Source organism: Dermacentor variabilis, unplaced genomic scaffold, assembly GCF_050947875.1.
Source record: "Dermacentor variabilis isolate Ectoservices unplaced genomic scaffold, ASM5094787v1 scaffold_15, whole genome shotgun sequence".
NCBI classification, from domain to species: domain Eukaryota; kingdom Metazoa; phylum Arthropoda; class Arachnida; order Ixodida; family Ixodidae; genus Dermacentor; species Dermacentor variabilis.
Genome location: NW_027460313.1, coordinates 7,991,543 through 8,011,617, shown reverse-complemented (window position 1 = coordinate 8,011,617; position 20,075 = coordinate 7,991,543). Strand labels below are relative to the sequence as shown.

The following is a 20,075-nucleotide window of genomic DNA, read 5'->3' as shown; positions in this document are numbered from 1 at the left end:
TTATCATCATCATCCATCCCAGTACTTTCACTCCCCTTCCCTCTTCCCCAGTGCAGAGTAGCAGACTAGAGCGCACTAGCTCAGGTCGACCTCTCTGTCTTTCCTATCAATAAATTCTATTCATTCATTATTGACGTTGCCTGATGTCAGTTGTTTTGGATTGCCGACTTTCCCCTTGAACTGAAAACCGATGATTTCGGTTTCACTCTGAAACAAAATAAAAAATGAAGTTTCAGTTATGTTTTCATTGCGGTCAAAAATATCTTTTTTTTTCGTTTGTTGTTTTTGTTTTCGTTCCATTCCATCACAGTGGTTGTTACTTCCTCTTACTTGTTTTCTCCAACCAAAGGTCATGGGTTTGAGTATTTTAATTAACTCTACCTTAATTAACTACACCTTAATTCACTTTGCCCTAATTAACACCAAAGGTCGTGGGTTCGACTCCTCCCGAAGGTCGTGGGTTTGAGTGCTATAATTAACTCTCTCTTAAGTAACTGCACCTTAACTAACATTAGTGGCCGAGGGTTTGACTCCCACCAAAAGTTGTGGGTTTGACTCTTGACCTTCATGATGTCAGCTGGAGTCCAACATGGAGGTATGGCTGGTTTGCTCATATCTGTAAGTGGGTTCGACTGCTACGAAAGGTTGTGGGTTCGAATGCCTTTACTTTATCTTAATTAACTGTCTTAACTTCGTCTTAACACGAAAGGTCACGCGTTCGACTCCCACCAAAGGTCGAGGGTTCGACCCTCAATGTCGGTGCCATAATGCCGGATGGTAAAATTTTCGACCCATGAGCCGTCAAGGCTTTCACCTTAATAAAGAAAAGGGAAACAAAAGGGGACGAGAAGATAAATTTTCGCCCGTGGGAGCTGAACCCACAACCTCTGCATTACGTGTGCGTTGCACTACCAATTGTGCTACGGCCATGGCCATCACTCCATCCACTAAATAAGGTACTATTTAGTAGATCTAGCCCTGGGAGTGTTAGCCAGAACCACTCAGAGCCATGGTGGGTAGATGTTTGACATCCTATTTTGCCCGATGGCATCACATAACATGTGAACTTAGGAGAGCAGGCATGTGGCTAAAGAGCCCTCCTATGCTACCCAATCAGTCAAGTCTGCCAGATTCGAGATCCTTACTATGAATGAACGAGAGAAACCTAGGGGCTAGATTTTGTTTTTTTTCTTCACCACCACCACCGCCGCCGCCGCTGCTGCTGCTGCTGCAGCAGCAGGACGAAGGCCATGCCCTGTGATCTCGAATTGTTATCTATAGATACATTGCACTATTACCTCATTTGTTGGATGAGGTTTCCACCCACGAATAATATAGTTTTGGTTGGTAATAACAGCATACCGTACAGTATGAATCCCACTTGTAGAGTGGGTGAGCAACTGTCTGCGGACTGTACCAGCGTCCGAAGCAGTGCTAGATGGTGGATTATAGAACTGTTTGTTCTATATAGAGCATGATCCAAGCATGTGGTATGACTATGCATGTCTTACTGTGGCATTAGCAGCTTTTTTTTGCCAAAGAAGAGGATGAGAACCAGTAGTTTTTTTTTTCAGTCTTATTTGTCCCGTTGTCAAAGACACTCACCTGTTTTACGGAAATTGTGTTCTCGCAAAGAACCATTGGGTTGTTCTTATGTGATCACCTTCGGGTATTACTTCTTTACAAGGCAAAAAGGCAATGACAAAGCATAAGGCTTATATGTATATTGCTTGTTTACCAACCTCTTTGATCAATGTGTTGAGCAATGCCATCGACCTCATAGAGGAGGCTAGTGTAGACATAGCATTGGTGTCAAGTTTACTAGACTTGAAATGCCTGAGAATGATGCTGGTACAGTGGTTGACGGAAATATTTGTTAACGATTGGCACTTAGATGTTTTGGGGTTGCATCGTGTTGGCTGTACGCGAACATGTACTCTTTTATGTTTTAGTTCCCCCACTAAAATCAAAGAAGATTTCCCAATTCAAGCTGGTGATTCACAGACGCCAGTTCTCTTCATCGAGTGAAAACTGATGCAGCCAAAGTATTTCACAAGCCATACATGCTCCGCAGCTGATGATGCGCAGCCAAGAGAAATTTCCGCAGACTAGCTACTGCTGGACCCAAACGCTATAGAGTGGTTTCCCAATGACCTTGTATGAGCTGACATCACGTAAATTTCATGGAGGACGAGCTAAAACATCTCAAAATCATCCTGCAGCACACAACGGCAACACATTCAAGCAGGGCCGCACCGACTTGCACAAGCCAGAGAGGCGGAATAGCTAGCCGTGCACCGTTTCCTACTCGTTCAATGACTAGGTCTGTTGGCGACTCCAACGAAATGCTCGCCTCCCTAGCGGCTGCGCCGAGAAACAGCTCATGCAGGTTCAAGCCTGAAGCGAAAGAGGGCCTCCTATCATGGCATGCGCTGAATGCATCATAGTTCTCAAATCATTGTGATGCTGCCGTGCACAAGCCTGAAAATTAAAAGAACTACAGATGTCTAAAGACTTGTGAACCATTATGCCTGCCATTGCGCTGGAAAGACAGCAATTTATGAGTTCATCTTTTCACAAAAGAAGCAGATGACGCGAATGAGAGATTGATTTGGATAAGAAATTTGGCATTGGGAAAAGGTGACGACTGATACTATACTGGTTTGTTCAAAACACTTCACTCACGACTTCTTTCTTCACGGTGGGCAGAACATTGCTTTCAATATCTTGCTGGCGTTTAAAATCACGGAGTGTGTTTAGGCAGGCACTTTGATAAATTATAGTGATGCGCAGCATTTGGTTTTGTTTGTTTATAATTTTCTGCCCCAGCATTAGTGTTACTAATGCTTTAAGCAGCAGGGCTATCCTCGCTAATGTGCTTTTGTCTGCCGGCACGGTAGCAGGAATGATAACTGCCTCGGAAGGTCTGAAGTTGATCTTCACACATGTTATGCTGCGAGGCGACATACTGTTTTCATAGCATGCTTTATAGTGTAGCGGTGAAAACAGAAAATACTGTTTTCTCATTCAATGCATTGAAATTTCAGTTTATTTGCTTGAAAGAAATATAGAAGCAACAGGAAACAATGCTAATTCCAGCTTTGGAGCATTCGACCTGCGCAAAGTGCCTGGTTTAGTTCATTTCCAAATCATGCATTTCCACTAATACAAGTGACTTTGTCCAAAAGAAAACCTTTGCTAAATTTTGGAAACCTGTTGGAAGAAACCCAACTTGGTCCGATTGGTTGTTCTTCACTTCTCGCATTTCACTTTGGTTTGAGAATTTCTATGGGTGGCAGGTGTCTGCTGTGGTTGCAAGCCTGAGTGGCTTTTAGGCAGCCATTAGTTAGATGAGGAATAAATATTCTTAATTGAATAAATTACACAATTATGTGCTAATTAATTTTAATTAGTTATTTGATGGCACATATCTACAAATTGCAGCTAGTGGGTTCTCAAGGCATATCCACTTAGAACAAATTGTCTGGACTTTGCCGGTTTCGAGATAACGATTTTCAAGGTGTCTGACGAACTGCATTGGCATTCCAGTTACTTTTTCTAAGAAAACGCAATTTTACTTATTGATGCACAAAAGTAACCGTAACGCCAATGCAACTCGTCAGGCACCTTGAACATTGTTATCTTGAAACCGGTGCAGCCCCGAGAATTCGTTCCAAGTGGATACGGCTTGCGAATTCACTAGCTACAATTTGTAGGTTAAAATATGTGCCATAAAACAATCAATCAAAAGTTAATTGGCATATAATTATGTTAACCATTCAATTAAGCATCTTGATTTTTCTCAGAAGTAATGGCCGCCTCATCGAGTAACTTAGATCAACGGTTAGAATTGTGCTATCTGCCACAGGCAAGCTTTAAAAATTTGGTGCAACATTAAAAAAAATCCTTTTATATCAGGCAAATGATATAAGGAAACGTTTGCTTTCCCTGCTAAGGAAGGGATTTTACTTACGACACTGCTTCGAAAGCTCTTGTTCTGCAGTGCTGCATGCATGGAACCCGAGGACGACTTTACAATTGCTAGTAAGTACAGTGGGGCATGGCATTTCCAGAGGCACTGGACGTTTGTGCACATGCGCGAGTAAGAGCGGTTGCGAGAGAGAAAATGTGGGGGCTTTTGCTCCTTGAATATCTGACTCTGCCTAGGCACTATAGAGAAGTTTCCTTGCACGTGTAGTATGCGTTTGTCCCTAGGCGTGCCGGCTTTGCGGAGTGGGGTCGAGTTTGTTTATGCTGGGGCGCTGGCTGGCGGCACGGTGAGACAGGTGAAGCAGCGGGCACTGACGCCCCATTTGGCGATCGCTGTGTCGGGCACTCTCTCTCGCACCTGCAGCGCTTGTGCTAAGTCAATCGTGCCGGATCATATCTTTCTCTTGCCTTACGCCGGTGCACCTTGAATGTAACATGGCAGATGTTTCCATGAAAGCAGTAGGGACCATGGAAGAGGCCGGTCGGTGTATATTGCAAATGGAGAAGGCAGGGCGCCTTAGCGACCGCGGTTGAACGCGAGTGGCTGAAAGGCTGCCGGTGACTCTCCACGCCCCTGCAACTGCTATGAGAATACGCCGCGCCCCCTAACGCCTTTCACGCTAACCTAACGTTAACCTAGCCTAACAAGGCTGAGGCGCAAAGCAATCCTCACGACATAACCATTGTGAGAATACGCCGCGCCACCATAAAGCCTTTTATAGTAACCTGGCTTAATCTAACGTTAACCTAACGTGGCCGAGATGCAAAGACAATGATTCGTACGGCATAACCACTGTGAGAATACGCCACGCCACCCATTTTATGCTAACCTAACCTAATGTGCACGAGCCGCAAAGCCTGGCAATAATCCTCACGGCGTGACATTAGGCGATCGCGTTCAATCATGGTTGCTAAGGCGCTGTGCATTTATTTCACTCAAAGGGGACCACTCAAAAATGCTCCTGAAAAGTCTTGGACACCAGCATACGAAAAGCCTGCCAAGAGCGAAGATACTTCTCCAGGAGAGCAGGCCTGGCCTTTACTATGGCCCCTATTGCTCCCCCTGGAAAATCAGTGATGTTATTATTATTTTGAAGGTAGAGTACCGTACAAGGCGCGACAAAGTTAGAATACGGCATAACTGACTCAGCACCAATGCCGCACATGAGAGAGTCTGTCCGACATACCTTTAGACACAGCGATCACCAAATGGAGCGCCATTGCCCGTTGCTTCTACCGCTCCGGCAGCCAGCGTCTGAGCGTAAACAAACTCAACCCCACTCCGCAATGCTGGCACGCCTAGGGACAAATGCGTACGACACGCGCTAAGAAACTTATCCCCTGTAGTGCCTAGGCAGAGTCACATATTCAAGGAGTGAAAGCCCCCAGATTTTCTCTCTCACATCCGCTCTTACTCGCGCTTGCGCAGAGACGTCGAGCGCCTTGATAAATGCCACGCCCCGCTATACTTACTAGCAATTGTAGAAATGCAACCCCGTGCCACGCTTATGACCACCTATCGCCGCGTGCAGCATATTCCGCTGCAAACTTCTGTTCCGTGGTGCTCGCTCGTGTTGATCCCCATTATTCTAGTACACTGTACCATTGTTGTGCATGCGTGTATGACGCCATCCATCGTCGCAGCAGGCGGTGCCCCGTCTCACTGTGTCAGGCCTTCCTTTATTTATAATGGAAGGCCTGACACAGTGAAGCTTTATAATGGTTTCTCCGGAGCAGCATGTCGTTCACCCATCGATTGTACTGGGTGCATTGGCCCGAGTGCGCTGCTGTGGTAACAGTGCGGCCTTTAAGGGCATGCTGAGTACCGTCTGCCGACGCGGCTGCCTTGGAGTTCGCTGTTGCTGATGTCTGTGCTTGCAAATCACTTTTTGTATACCTTTTAGACATTCACTAAACATTTTGCATATTCAAGACGCCTTCGAGCACAGCCTTCCACGTCAGATTAGCGAAAGCGGTGCATTTGTTTACATCTACATCTACAGCTTCAGATCGCTGTTAGCTTCGGATATTATAGAAACGACGCATCGTTGATGTGAAGTAATCTCAAAACGTAGTGAAACACAAATCTGCACACATGAGCCGCCAGGCACGTACCCAGGGGGGGGGCGGGGGGGCCGGGGGGAGCCGGGGGGGGGTGGACCCCCCGGGTACGTGCCTGGGCCTGGGTATGTGCCCGGGCCCCCCCCCCCCCCCTTCCCCGGAAGTTAGTGTATGACTACGGAAGTTAGTGTATGACTAACTTCCGTAGTCTTTTTCGGCGTCCGTTAACAGAAAAAGCATCATATGGGCCAATCCTGGTGATAGTGCAAAAAGGGTCCTAGATCAATGACACATACCCCTGTGGACTCGGGAACCTATAACATGCCATTCGGAATCTCCTGGATGAGCCCACGTATGGGGAGTGCTTAACGCGCCTGCTTCACCTCCACCGTGGGTCGGCATGACATTGCACTACCTTCGGGATGGACCCACGTATGGCAGCGCTTAATGTCTGCTTCACCACCACAGCGGGTCGGCCCGGCATTGCACTACCTTCGGGATGGACCCACATATGGGGAGCGCTTAACGCCTGCTTCACCTCCGCTGCGGGTGGGCCCGGTATTGCGATATCTTCGGGTTCAGCCTACGTATGGGGAGTCCTTAATGCCTGCTTCACCTCCACCGCGGGGCGGTCCGGCATTGCACTACCTTCGGGATGGACCCACATATGGGGAGCGCTTAACGCCTGCTTCACCTTTGCCGCGGATTGGCCCGGCGTTACAGTATCTTGAGGCCGACCCGTAGCGGAGGTGAAACACTTTGCTTTTCGTTTGAGAGCTTTGACTGTCGTCAGCTTTCGCTGCCATTCCATCTTCACAGTGGAATGGTTGTCAACTCGTTCACTCCTTTTGGATGGCGGTAGTTATCGGCATCTCCAGGGGTGTGGAGGTCAGTTTTCTCATCGATTCAGTGCCCACACGATTAACTCAAGATGAATTCAGTTGTCACCATCTATTGCAGCAGGCAGGGTGTAGGTTATTGTTTTAATTATAATATTTTATTCTATTTATCATGCTCAAATTTTTATGTCACCATCTATTCAACGATCACGCGCATCGCTGCTGCTTATTCGATCGCTAGTTCAACCTTCTTTGTTCAGACTGATGCAGGGATCAGGAAAGGGACTCAGTTCATAGTCAGCTGGTCTGTATGCTCGTGGAACGAGTTGTGGCGGGAGAAAATGCCAGTGGCATTTAACTTTTACTTTTGCTTCATTATTTCCTCGAGTGATGGCTTGCCGCGACGCTGGCAGATCCCCGGAACCATATATCCGCGATATCCATTTATTTATTTATTTATTTATTTATTTATTTACAGTACCCTCAGGGCCCGCAAGGGGGTGGTTACAATTATAAAAAAATACAACACGTTCAAACAATTATTAGTATTTAGGTGATAAACTCAAAACACAATCAGTTATTGCAACCTTGAAAGATGATGCCTCCTCGATGCAGGCGATGGAAGGGGAAGGCGGTGCCACTCGGCATTCGTTTTTGGCAGAAATGAACCAGAGAAAACATTTGTGCAACAGATAGGAATGAACACTTTAAACCGATGGCCAAGACGCGACTACGTGTATGAAGGCTCTGAAATGGAGTCTTGTTTAAGTGAGTTATTTTGGTAAAAGATTTTTTGAAAAAGGCTGAGACAGGAAATTTTTCTTCGAAGCTGCAAAATTAATAAGGCCAAGATTTGACTTCATTAAAGAAACGCTAGCTGTGCGGGAATAATTTGAAAGGATGAAACGTGCCGACCTATTCTCAACTGACCCAACGGTATCTGCTAATGTTTTTTAACCAGCACTCCAGACAGATGACGCATACTCTAGCTTCGGTCTAATTAGTGTTTTGTAGAGCAGTAACTTCATCTGGGATGGGGCTTTAGAAAAATTCCTGCGAATGTAGCCAAGAGATTGGTTTGCTTGTTTTCTGTTTGTTTAGATAAAATGGAAAATAAAATATTGTGAAACAGCGTCATCATCAGACCCTGCAATAACCGTTCAACCCATAAGCAATATGACTGTCGCCCCTTACCTCGTCTGGTTTTTCCCTAATTGTACAGCACTTTTCGTCCAAAATTGGCAACTGGAAACAAGAGTCGCAAGGGGATGAGAAATTAAGCGATCTGCCAAGGGAGAAAGCCAAGGCAACAGCCAAACAGGGAGGAAACGCGAGAATTGTTTGTAAAAATATTTGTAGATCAACATCTTTTGATTTAAAAAAGGAAGTAGAGAAAACGCCGCTGGAAGTGGACAATAATTCTGCGTGTTTTGAATGACTCTTCTACAGTTGTCGATCGAGCCGCCTGACGTAGCCACTTCCCTGCTGTGCTAATGGGGTGTTTTTCTAATGTTGCGCGGTGGGCGCAGTACATCTAGAACCGCAGCGTCCTGCGCTTTACGAGGTTGTACGGGACTGGTGAACACGCATCGTTACGCAACTTCCCAAATAACAACACGAGTCTGTTTTGGCACTTGGCAGAGCAGTAAAGAAGGGATCCAAAAGAACTGTGATTGTTCCGCAAATATGCATTTCTCTGTAATTCTTCCAGAGCTAATTAATAAAATGCTACTAGAAATCTTTATTATGCACTTTCACTGGTTAACTTGTTCTTGGCAAGGTTCTTCCTGCGAATCTTTCATGCGCAAGTCCATGTGATGTGGTTCTTAGATTGCCAAGCAAAGAAGAGGTGTATCTCACAGGCGTACCTGTGAGATACACATTATTTCAATTCTCTTTTGCAGGTTTACGCGTTTTTATGGCAAATGGTGGGCGTTATTCTCATTTGTACTAGTAAAAGTACCCTCCCCCTCATTTACATAAAGTTACCTTGGTTTGGGCCCCCCCGAAAAAAAAATCCTGCGTACGTGCCTGCGAGCCATGTTGTTCCTCCCTGAGACGAGTCAATATGAGCAGCCGAGCCACTTAAACAACTACAACTGTGATCCAGACACATATATATTACAGGCTGTTACTACTGATTCTCGCTTTTCTTTAACTTCATCATACTTACAGTTTGCGCGTGCCATAAAATATTATTAGAGAAAACTGTGCCGTGTAGTTCTCTCGCGAAAACGCGGATGCCATTGCTGACACCGTTGGTAATGAGCGAGTTTATGCTGCTGTACCGAATGATCATTCTCTTCTTTCCCATTTGACGCAGAGGTAAACAGTGCTTCTCTGGAATTAAGCAATGTGTCAGCATAACAACACACACAGACCCACTATCTACGGGAATGCGACCAGCAGCGTTCGGGAACGGTGACCAAAGTACGAGATGTTGGCACAGCGCTATGTCGCCGCTTGCCACTTGTTGTGTATGTGCCGTGTGAAGTGAATAGTAGTTATCAAATCGCTATATGGCCACAACTGAACTACAAGAGTGGTTTCCTTCGTCCTGATTGCTTATTCTTTAATGTTCAAGTCCATCGGTAGCGGGTGCATGAGCTCGATCGACGGGGTCAGGCCTAACCAAACCTTCGCTAAACAGGATCAACATTAGTTCACACTTCACGTGCACGGCTTGAAAGCACTGAAGCTTGTGCATTTCAACTTTGAAGGCACGTCGACTCATTTTGAGCGCGAATAATTATATTTACAAGTGAATAAGCTGCAGCCATCACATTGTCGGTTCAACGGCTGATCACGTAGGGTTCGGTCGAGCGATTAATTACAGTCGGCATGCTGATTTTGTCGGTGTCGTCGTTGACAAGAAAGCCCATCGCGCTATATGACAACTCGCACCCATCGGTTGCGTCATTGTCGCACTATTATGATCAAATGGTCTCAGTGGCACAGTGCTGAATAGTCGGCCAATCATCGGCGTCAGCGTCTTGTCGGTCTCATATCGACCCAGTGTTACATGCCGTAAACGAGTACGTGAAGTCAGGCACGTGCTGCCACCACCAGCAAGAGTGGGCCGACGCTGCAAGAAGACTGCGTCAGCAGCGTGTTTATGGTGTCGCCCAAGTGTAACGTAGGGGCTTATCGATAAATTTGACAGCCGTCAATGTAAGGCGGCAACTACGTGGTGCTGTCTGGACGAAGCCCTAGCCCTTTTCTATCTTGAAGTGGAGTTGCAGTCTTACGCTACGCACGTTTTCGGCACTGCACCGGCGTCGAGCTACCAGTAGAGCTTCAACGCGGTACACGGCACAAGTGTTCGCTGCAGTGAGCGTCCGTGTGCTTTTTTTTTTCGGGTACTTTCCCCCGATATCTGGCTGCGTGGACACGCGCACGTCCCTTCCAAAACGTTGTGCGACTAATTCGCTAGGGCAGGGCACATGCGCCGTCGCGCCGTGAGAAAGGCAGATTACCCCTGTCCTGCGCCAGTCGATTCCAACTAGCGCCTGCGAATTTACGAGCTAGCACCAATATGTTTAATAAGTGTACTGGCAGGGCAGGCCTTCAGAACTTTGTCGGACGTGCTGTGGCTATTTTAGCTCTTAAGGGCAGTAAAATACATGTATTTATTTTTTTTGAGCTGCCTGATTTTTCGGACGTTTTTGCGGCCCCTAAGGAGTCAGTAAAATCGGACGTTGACTGTACAGCTGACCAAGAAGATGCTTCAAACGGACCGTGGGGCGAACACGCGGCGGAACGAGGACGAGAACAGAAAGGACTGTCGCATTGAGGAATGTTCGGAAAAGTAACTGTGCCGCCTCTTCTTTGAAGGAGCTTAAGCTCAAAAATTGGAGGGCGCTTAAGCTTCGCCTTCAAGAATGGAACGCGATAGCGTTATCGCACCCCGTTCGCACCGCCCACTCAAAACGATCTACGCGAGCCAAACGTCGTGATCGGCATGGACAGCCGGGCCGCGACTCGCCACGAAGGCGGACGCGATCATGGGGCGAGTGGCGCGCCACTTCTCGGGGCAGCGCCGTGCATTGCGAGGAGGGGGTCTTCTTTGCCGCAAGATGGCTCTGCGTGTGCACAGAAGAAATGTAGTGGAAACGTACTTCGCTACTCGTGTAACTGCGACTTCTGTAATTTACATGCTCATAATTACCGATATACACCGCAGTATAACTTTCTACGGCGCGTTTCTAAGGCAACACCGCATTCACTAGAGGCGCCTTTGTCGCGCTTTGAACTATCGAACTCGCGACCGAGTGGTAGCATCTCTGTCTCACACTCCGGAGACCCTGGTTCGATTCTCACCCAGCCCATCTTGCAAGTTGTTTTTTATGTATGAATTGCCTACCGGGATTTTTCGCTCACGGCCAACGCCGCCGACGACACCGGCTTTTCTGCGTCACGAGCTCCTTAATGCTGTCGCGTTAAAAAGCACGGTTGGCTGATGCTAAGATGCAGGTGGCCCTTATCCAAACCAACAGAAACTCTTTAAGGCAGGGAAACGCAACATTCGGGTATTGTGGGCGTTTTGAGAGTGTCAGTACAGTTGAGGTTGACTTTCCAGCTGCTGTGGGAATCTCACTTGTGACAAAGTTCGGGCCTAATACCAATGTGTTTGCTATCGATTGATAGAAATAGTTCATTTTTGAAAATATTTTATTCTTTATGCATCTCTTTTTAGTCGTACTTGAAGATGTTGAACTTGATTTGCAATGGACTTTACTATTCTTTTCGAAGATATCTTATTCGCTGTGTATTTTACTAACCGCACCCTTGAGATTTCTATATTGAATAAAATAAACACTACTCCTTACTATTCATACTGGATTAAGTCTTCTTTTAACATGCTTACTAGAGAGTGACAACATTGGGTGACATGGTGTAAGCCCGTGTTGACATAAAACACATTTCTGTATCACTCAGGGAATTTTGCAGAGGCACTCAGGGAAAACCTGGAAAACGCAGGGAACTTGAAAATGTGAACTTGGTAGACACCCTGTCACAGCTCTCAAATGAAATGTGCTTCACCTCTGCCATGGGTCGGCCCAATATTGCACTATCTTTGGGACCACCCGCGGCGGAAAAGAAGCAGGCGTTAAGCTCTCCCCATACGTGAGCCGATCCCATAGATAGTGCAGTGCCGCGCCGACCCCGGCGGAAGTGAAGCACGCGTAAAGCACTCCCCATACATGGGCCCATCCCGTAGATAGTGCAGTGTGGCGCCGACCACGCCGTAGGTCAAGCAGGCGTTAAGCTCTCCCCATACGTGAGCCGATGCCGTAGATAGTGCAGTGCTGCGCCGACCCCGGCAGAAGTGAAGGAGGTGTAAAGCACTCCCCATACATGGGCCCATCCCGTAGATAGTGCAGTGCCGCGCCGACCCTGGCGGAAGTGAAGCAGGCGTTAAGCACTCCCCATACATGGGCCCATACCGTAGATAGTGTAGTGCCGCGCCGACCCCGGCGGAGGTCATGCAGGCGTTAAGCACTCCCCATACGTGGGCCGATCCCGTAGACAGTACAGTGCCGAGGCGACACCGGCGGAGGTGAAGCAGGTGTTAAGCACTCCCCATACATGGGCCTATCCCGTAGATAGTGCAGTGCCGCGCCGACCCTGGCGGAGGTGAAGCAGGCGTTAAGCTCTCCCCATACGTGGGCCGATCCCGAAGATAGTACAACACCGCGCCGACCCCCGGCGGAGGTGAAGCAGGCGTTAAGCTCTCCCCATACGTGGGCCGATCCCAAAAATAGTGCACTGCCGCGCTGACCCCCGGCAAAGGTGAAGCAGGTGTTAAGCTCTCCCCATACGTGGGTCGATCCCAAAGAAAGTTCAACACTGCGCCCACTCTCGGCAGAGGTCAACCAGGCATTAAGCTCTCCCCATACGTGGGCTGATCCCGAAGGTAGTGCAATGCTGGGCCGACTGCCGGCGGGGGCGAAGTAGGTGTTAAGCTCTCCCCATACATGGGCCGATCCCGAAGATAGTGCAACACCAGGGCCACCCACGGCGGAGGTGAAGCAGGCGTGAAGCTCTCCCCATATGTCGTCCGATCCCGAAGATAGTACAACACCGCACCAACCCCCGGCGGAGGTGAAGCAAGCGTTAAGCTCTCCCCATACATGGGCCGATCCCGAAAATAGTGCAGTGCCGCGCCGACCCCCGGTGAAGGTGAAGCAGTTGTTAAGCTCTCCCCATATGTGGGTCGATCCCGAAGAAAGTTCAACACCTGGCCCACCCGCGGCGGAGATGAAGCAGGCGTTAAGCTCTCCCCGTATGTGGGCCGATCCCGAAGATAGTACAACACCGCGGCGGAGGTGAAGCAGGCGTAAAGCACTCCCCATACATGGGCCCATCCCGTAGATAGTGCAGTGTGGCGCCGACCGCGCCGTAGGTCAAGCAGGCGTTAAGCTCTCCCCATACGTGAGCCGATGCCGTAGATAGTGCAGTGCTGCGCCGACCCCGGCAGAAGTGAAGGAGGTGTAAAGCACTCCCCATACATGGGCCCATCCCGTAGATAGTGCAGTGCCGTGCCGACCCTGGCGGAAGTGAAGCAGGCGTTAAGCACTCCCCATACATGGGCCTATCCCGTAGATAGTGCAGTGCCGCGCCGACCCTGGCGGAGGTGAAGCAGGCGTTAAGCTCTCCCCATACGTGGGCCGATCCCGAAGATAGTACAACACCGCGCCGACCCCCGGCGGAGGTGAAGCAGGCGTTAAGCTCTCCCCATACGTGGGCCGATCCCGAAAATAGTGCAGTGCCGCGCTGACCCCGGCGAAGGTGAAGCAGGTGTTAAGCTCTCCCCATACGTGGGTCGATCCCAAAGAAAGTTCAACACTGCGCCCACTCTCGGCAGAGGTCAACCAGGCATTAAGCTCTCCCCATACGTGGGCTGATCCCGAAGGTAGTGCAATGCTGGGCCGACTGCCGGCGGGGGCGAAGTAGGTGTTAAGCTCTCCCCATACATGGGCCGATCCCGAAGATAGTGCAACACCAGGGCCACCCACGGCGGAGTGAAGCAGGCGTGAAGCTCTCCCCATATGTCGTCCGATCCCGAAGATAGTACAACACCGCACCAACCCCCGGTGGAGGTGAAGCAAGCGTTAAGCTCTCCCCATACATGGGCCGATCCCGAAAATAGTGCAGTGCCGCGCCGACCCCCGGCGAAGGTGAAGCAGTTGTTAAGCTCTCCCCATATGTGGGTCGATCCCGAAGAAAGTTCAACACCTGGCCCACCCGCGGCGGAGATGAAGCAGGCGTTAAGCTCTCCCCGTATGTGGGCCGATCCCGAAGATAGTACAACACCGCGGCGGAGGTGAAGCAGGCGTTAAACTCTCTTCATACGTGGGCCGATCCCGAAGGTAGTGCAATGTCGGGCCAACTCCCGGCGGAGTTGAGGCAGGCGTTAAGCACTCCCCATACTTGGGCCGATCCGAAGATAGTGCAACACTGCGCCGACCCCTGGTGGAGGTGAAGCAGGTGTTAAGCTCTCCCCTTACATGGTCAGATCCCGAAGGTAGTCCAATGCCGCGCTGACTCCTGGCGGAGCTGAAGCAGGCGTTAAGTGCTCCCCGTACGTGTGCCGATCCTGAAGATAGTGCAATACCAGGCCCACCCGCGGCGGAGGTACTCGGCTCACCCGCGGCGGAGATGCGTAGTACTGAGTCCGCTTTATCACTTCTTCAATGGCTTTTTTGATGACTGACGCTTGAATTCTACAGCATACATCCGTTATCCTTGTCTTGAGGCAATCTGATGTTCGTCTCGATCATGTAAGCATGATCTTTCACATAACCCCAGAGAAAGAAATCGAATGGAGAGAGGTCAGGCCAATTTACAGGCCCATGCCTGCCAATCTATCACGCATGAAAAGTCGCAGCCAGCCAGTTTCGTGCTTGGCTGCTGCTATGTGTTGGTGCTTTATCTTGCTGATACCACAGAAGTGGAAGATGTGACAGCAGGACTTCGCTGAGAATTGCATCCACCAGTCCTTCAAAAAATTTTGTCCACGTAACGCTGTCCAGTCGGTGTGTGATCGAAGATGAGACTGATTGTAGCACCGGCATAAATTCCGCACCCCACATTGAACGACCACTGGTACTGGTGCCGATTGCACTTTATTACCCAGTGTACATTGTAGTCATTCCAATAGTGTGCATTATGCAAACTTACCTGGGCATTTCCATGAAAATTGGCTTCATCTGTGCACATGACATTGCTTAAAAAAGTCCGGTGACTCATCAGCTTTTGTGAGGACCCAATTCGAGAAATCTAGACGATTCTACAGGTCTCTATCTTCCAAGCATTTGTGCTGGTTAAGGTGGTACCGGTGAAAGGCCGTCATTTAGAATGCTCCAAACTGATGACTTGAAAATTGGTACCTGGGCGGCCACGTCCTCCACGCTAGCATGAGGGTTTTAGGCCATAAATGCTAGAGCAACCGTGCATGAACAACCATTCCAACTATACGATCCTACTCACGTCATGCCCTCGTCGGTGCGCCTTTTACCCCGACTCTGTATTCCTAGTTGTCTAATAGCAGGCAGTCGCTATTATCCATCCATCCATCCTCTTACGCTAGCCCAGTGACCTTTGTCTGCTTGTTTGGACCACTAGGTATGTGCTCCTGGTCGTGATGCCGTCATGGTCATTTCATTGTCATCATTTCAACTACACGATTTTTACTCACGTCGTGCCCTCGTCGTTGCGCCTTTTACCCTGACTTTGTGTTGCTAGTTGTCTAATAGCAGGCAGTCGCTACCATCCATCAATCCATCCATCCTCTTACGCCAGCCCAGTGACCCTCGTCTGCTTGTTTGGACCACTATGTATGTGCTCCTGGTTGTGATGCCATCATGGTCATTTCATTGTTGTCATTCCAACTACGTGGTCCTACTCATGTCGTGGGTTTGAGGCCATAAATGCTAGAACAACCGTGCATAGGCTAGGACTCAAAGATGGAGTTCTATGCCCCTGTTTCATGAAGCTGCCGGTTTGTCTCAGGCTTTCATCATTTCTGATGATAGTCCACACGTTTGGTCTACCGCCACACTTCCATGACTGATATATATTTGCAGCCTTCTTCTTGTCATTTGCAGCTCCCAAGGCAAGGATCATTTTTTACCTTCTGCTCATTAGAGAAAGACATGGTGACTGGGACGGAACAAAAATGCATCTTTAAACATTTGCACTGACGTCAATTCGCTTTTGTGGTGATAGGTTTTGAGGCAAAAAAAAACAGAGAACATCCATGTGTTTTATCTACGCTAAGACAACAGCTGTCACAGCTTGTTTCCAACTAACACCAAACACGACGTGTTACTTCGGCTGAGGCGAGGCACATAAGGCACTAGCTCGATCACGATGTTTTACAGTGAAGCTGTATATGGCTAGCCGATTCGTCTGTCCGTCCGTCTGTTGCCTGTACGCTGAAAACAGCTCCGGCGCAACCCCATGCGAATGCACGAAAAAAAAAAAAAAGCGACAGAGAGGTTCGCGATTGGCTGTGAGTGGGCCTCTCTGTAATAATTGAATTAACGAAATGATAAATTAATGGCAATGAAAGTGGATGAATAAACAACTTGCCGCAGCTGGCTAACACTCCCAAGGTTAGTTGTAGTAGTAAAACATAAATACCCCAAAATGTGGATGGGGAAACAGCGCCGCAGTATACCTCAATTGGTTAGAGCATCGCACGCGTAATGCGAAGACGTGGGATCTTCTCCCACCTGCGGCAAGTTGTTTTTTCATCCACTTTCATTGCCATTAATTTATAATTTATTTAATTCAATTAGTAAGTACAAGCACTTTCCCCTATGTTGTCCTTGATGTCTTTGTTTGTTGGCTTCTCACGATATAATAAATAAACATTGGGCCCGTTGGTTAACCCCCTTTCTTCTCGTTCATAACCTTATCTTTGTCTTTTTTTGAATGCTCATTAATATTTTCCTATGGATATGAACGCACTATACCAAAGCATGTAGCAGCATTACGTTAAATAAGATCTTGGTAGCTGGCAAGTGGTCACAATATTTCCGTTTCGTGCTTGTCATCTTGTTACAGTGACCTGATTTGTGCCATGCAGGCAGAAGCTGCATGCGCAGCAAGAAGCCTAGACAGGGTTTATACGGCACCTTGTATAAGCTGGCATGCTTGGATTTCCCTGTGGAGGTCCAACGTGACATTAGGACAGTCTCAACATGACGTCACCTTGGCAGGATTTGCGCTCTGAGCGGCGCGTCTCTCTGCATGTACGCAGGCTTTGTGCCGAATGTTCGGCGCGGGCTGCTGACCACCCTGCGGAACCTGCCTGTTGTTCGCGACTACGTTCAAGAGAAGATGGGCAAGATCGCGGTTGACGTGGAGCAGTCGCTGAACAAGTGCTATGCCGACTGCCAGTTCATCCTCGAGCTGCCCGAGAAAGGATGGACGCCGGTGAGTGGTGCACGAGGGGTAGCACGCGGCCCTTTTTTATATCTACACTCGGGGATGCAAGGGATTTGCATTGTTTGAGCAGTGCCCAAGCAGACTGGGTTTTTGGGAAAGCAAGCGCTTGCGTCCACCTAAAGCTGCCTATATTTACTCATGCAGCTCACAAATGTCTACCTATTTCGCCCGCTTGAGCAGTCCGCTAAATATAACGGGTAGGGATAGTGCAGTGTACTGAGCTGCAGTTGCCTGTAAACTTACCGGACTCGCGTGCAGCTGCAGATATTGCTTCGTAGTCAGATCGTAGCTACATACGGGCAAATTTTATTCTGAAATATGCAAGAAAGCTGCGTATATGCAGGAGCTCACGGTACGAGCTGTGCTTCTTATACGAGGGTCGTATCTTGAAGTAGTGACCAATTATATTTTGTATGCAAATCTGAAAGCACACAAGAATGGGCGCTTTAGTGGTACTTGCAATTGTGGATGGCCGGTACGTTGCATAATCTAGCCACCAGTGCACTAGCAACATGGTGTGGCACACAGTGTCTCGTTTCGTCAACATGGGGTGATAGAATACCTGGTGAAAGAGTCAATTTTAGTCGTAATTCGTAAGGGGCTTCCACTCACGTATGGCGCCGTGTGAATGAGCTCGAGCAGTGTGCAAGATCTGCCGGGCATTTCACAGGTGGCCAGACGGGCATCGAAGATCAGCCTCGGCGGGGTCACCCTCGAACAGTTGTGGTTCATGCCAACAAGGAGACCATCGATGCACTCATCAAATGATACAAGCGAGTAACAATAGACGAAATAGCGAGAATGCTTGAAATGGGGTACAATGCAGTTCAGGAGGTGGCAGTGAAAGCTATAATGTTACCAAAAATTGAATGTTGCTTGATACGTTGAAAGGCTACAGAAGCTCTTCATTGTGCGATAAGGGGCCTGCAAGAAAAGCGAACTTGCAGCAATGCAGTGAGCGCCCTCACACTTAGCATCGATGGAACGCGCACAGACATGCTTCTGCGCCCCTCTCAAATGCATTCGAATGTGAGGCAAACCATGCGGGACATCAGAGGCAATAGGTGAAACAGGGCATCATTAGAGAGCTTTAGAAAAGGGGGACGCAACCGTCACAGCTCCAAGCGCCAGGGGGCCCCAATGTTTGCATCCCCCTAATCTAAAAGTCTATATTTTTGCTACGAGCCTGGAACGGAGTTTTTCCCGATTGGCAGGAAATATGTATGTAGAGAAATGGAGACATTGCTTGAACTTGCACCGCTCAAAAGTGACAAAGTTCTGCTTTCAGTTATGCAGCAGAATCATTTTGCAAAAAGCCGTTGCTCATTACTATCAGTATGACCGTCATTTTTTAACCTTACGGAACGTAAACCCCATTGTCGACTGTAGGACAAAGCGCAGTGTCTTTTTCATGGCATACACGGATGCCAAACGCATATGCACCGCAAGTTTTCAAGGCGCACACCCAGAACATCATTTTTCGTGTTCTAGTTGTGTGTCTATTATACCACTGCAGGTGCTGTATCTCAACCATGCAGATCGGCTGGATGTACTGCCCAAATGGCGGCACTCTTCCTTAATAACGCGGCACTTTTGGCGCATTCACACCGATAAATGTTCTATTGTGCGAGGTGACAGTCGGCGACAAAATGAGTGCATTCAGACCGGAGCTCTCATTGCGCGAGACTTGTTGCCGCCCGCCAACTCTCACAAGATGCGCCGAAACTCTCCAGGCCACTTTTCGCAGGTTTGTTCCAAATTCACGGGTAGTGCAACACTCTCAGTGTAGTTACAGCGACGGCATGCTAGCCATCAACACGGCGTTGGCCGCGCTTGCAGCTACAGCGCCTGCATGCCTGCACTCAGCGTCGTGCAGGCAGTGCACGATGTCGTTCACATTCACGAGCAGCATCGCATCATACATAGATATACACAGCACAGGGTGAGCCGCGTTCTTGTTCACAGACCAATTAAATTTACAATGGACTGGAATGATTACGATAGTAACTGGTGTGAAATAGACGCGCAACAACCACGGAAGGAAGACGAGAAAGAAAAGGGCATCTTTCTCTCCAACACAACATTCAGAGAAAAAAAAAAAGAATGCTACTCATGGTGAAAGCCCGATTCGGCTCGCATCAACGTCAACCTAAGCACTTATTTTAATGCGCATAACTTCCATGTACTACCCGATGAACTTGTCCTGCAGGCTACTCTTCACACGAACCACAGCATGAATTTGCAATACAGTAAATGTGCTTGCAAACAGTAATGTGACTGGCCATGCCAGCACTATTTGCAAAATAGGTAACCGGTTGTTTATAACCGAGAGCAGCTTTTCCGCCCCTGTCCCCTCCTCTCTCTCATAATCCCGCATTCTAATTGGCTTGTGGTAAGCTATGCTTTTTTACCGGCGATGGAAACCAGTTTCGGGGACTGATCGCCGTGACGAGGACTTTTTTCTGTCATGCGATGTAGATTTTTCGGTTGCTGGTGCTTTCGCCAGAAATTTGTGAACGGGGCATCAGAGGTCGCGCATCTGCTGAACCTATCAGTCGCACACGTGTACAGGGCTGGTTGATTGCATTGATGACGTGGTAGCACTGTGCATTTCGTGAGCCACAGCGATATGGATGTTCATTTGAGTATACCCCTCTGGTGTAAAATGGGGTGTTGTCGACATGCTTGTACCTGCACTGTACTCAAACCTATAATTCGCTCGAAAGT

General features: G+C 48.5%; 1 protein-coding gene across 4 annotated transcripts in view; it reads left to right on the top strand.

The window, feature by feature from the left end:
- Window positions 1-20,075, top strand: part of Sply (Sphingosine-1-phosphate lyase) — a 114,138-nt gene that overhangs the window by 8,223 nt on the left and 85,840 nt on the right. For all 4 annotated transcript variants that reach the window (XR_012825333.1, XM_075678093.1, XM_075678092.1 and 1 more), the window contains exon 3: window positions 17,161-17,336. Coding sequence is in view for 3 of the 4 variants with exons in the window: in XM_075678093.1 (XP_075534208.1) it covers window positions 17,161-17,336 (176 nt within the window). In the remaining variant the exon portion in view is untranslated. The remainder of the gene's footprint in view (window positions 1-17,160; window positions 17,337-20,075) is intronic.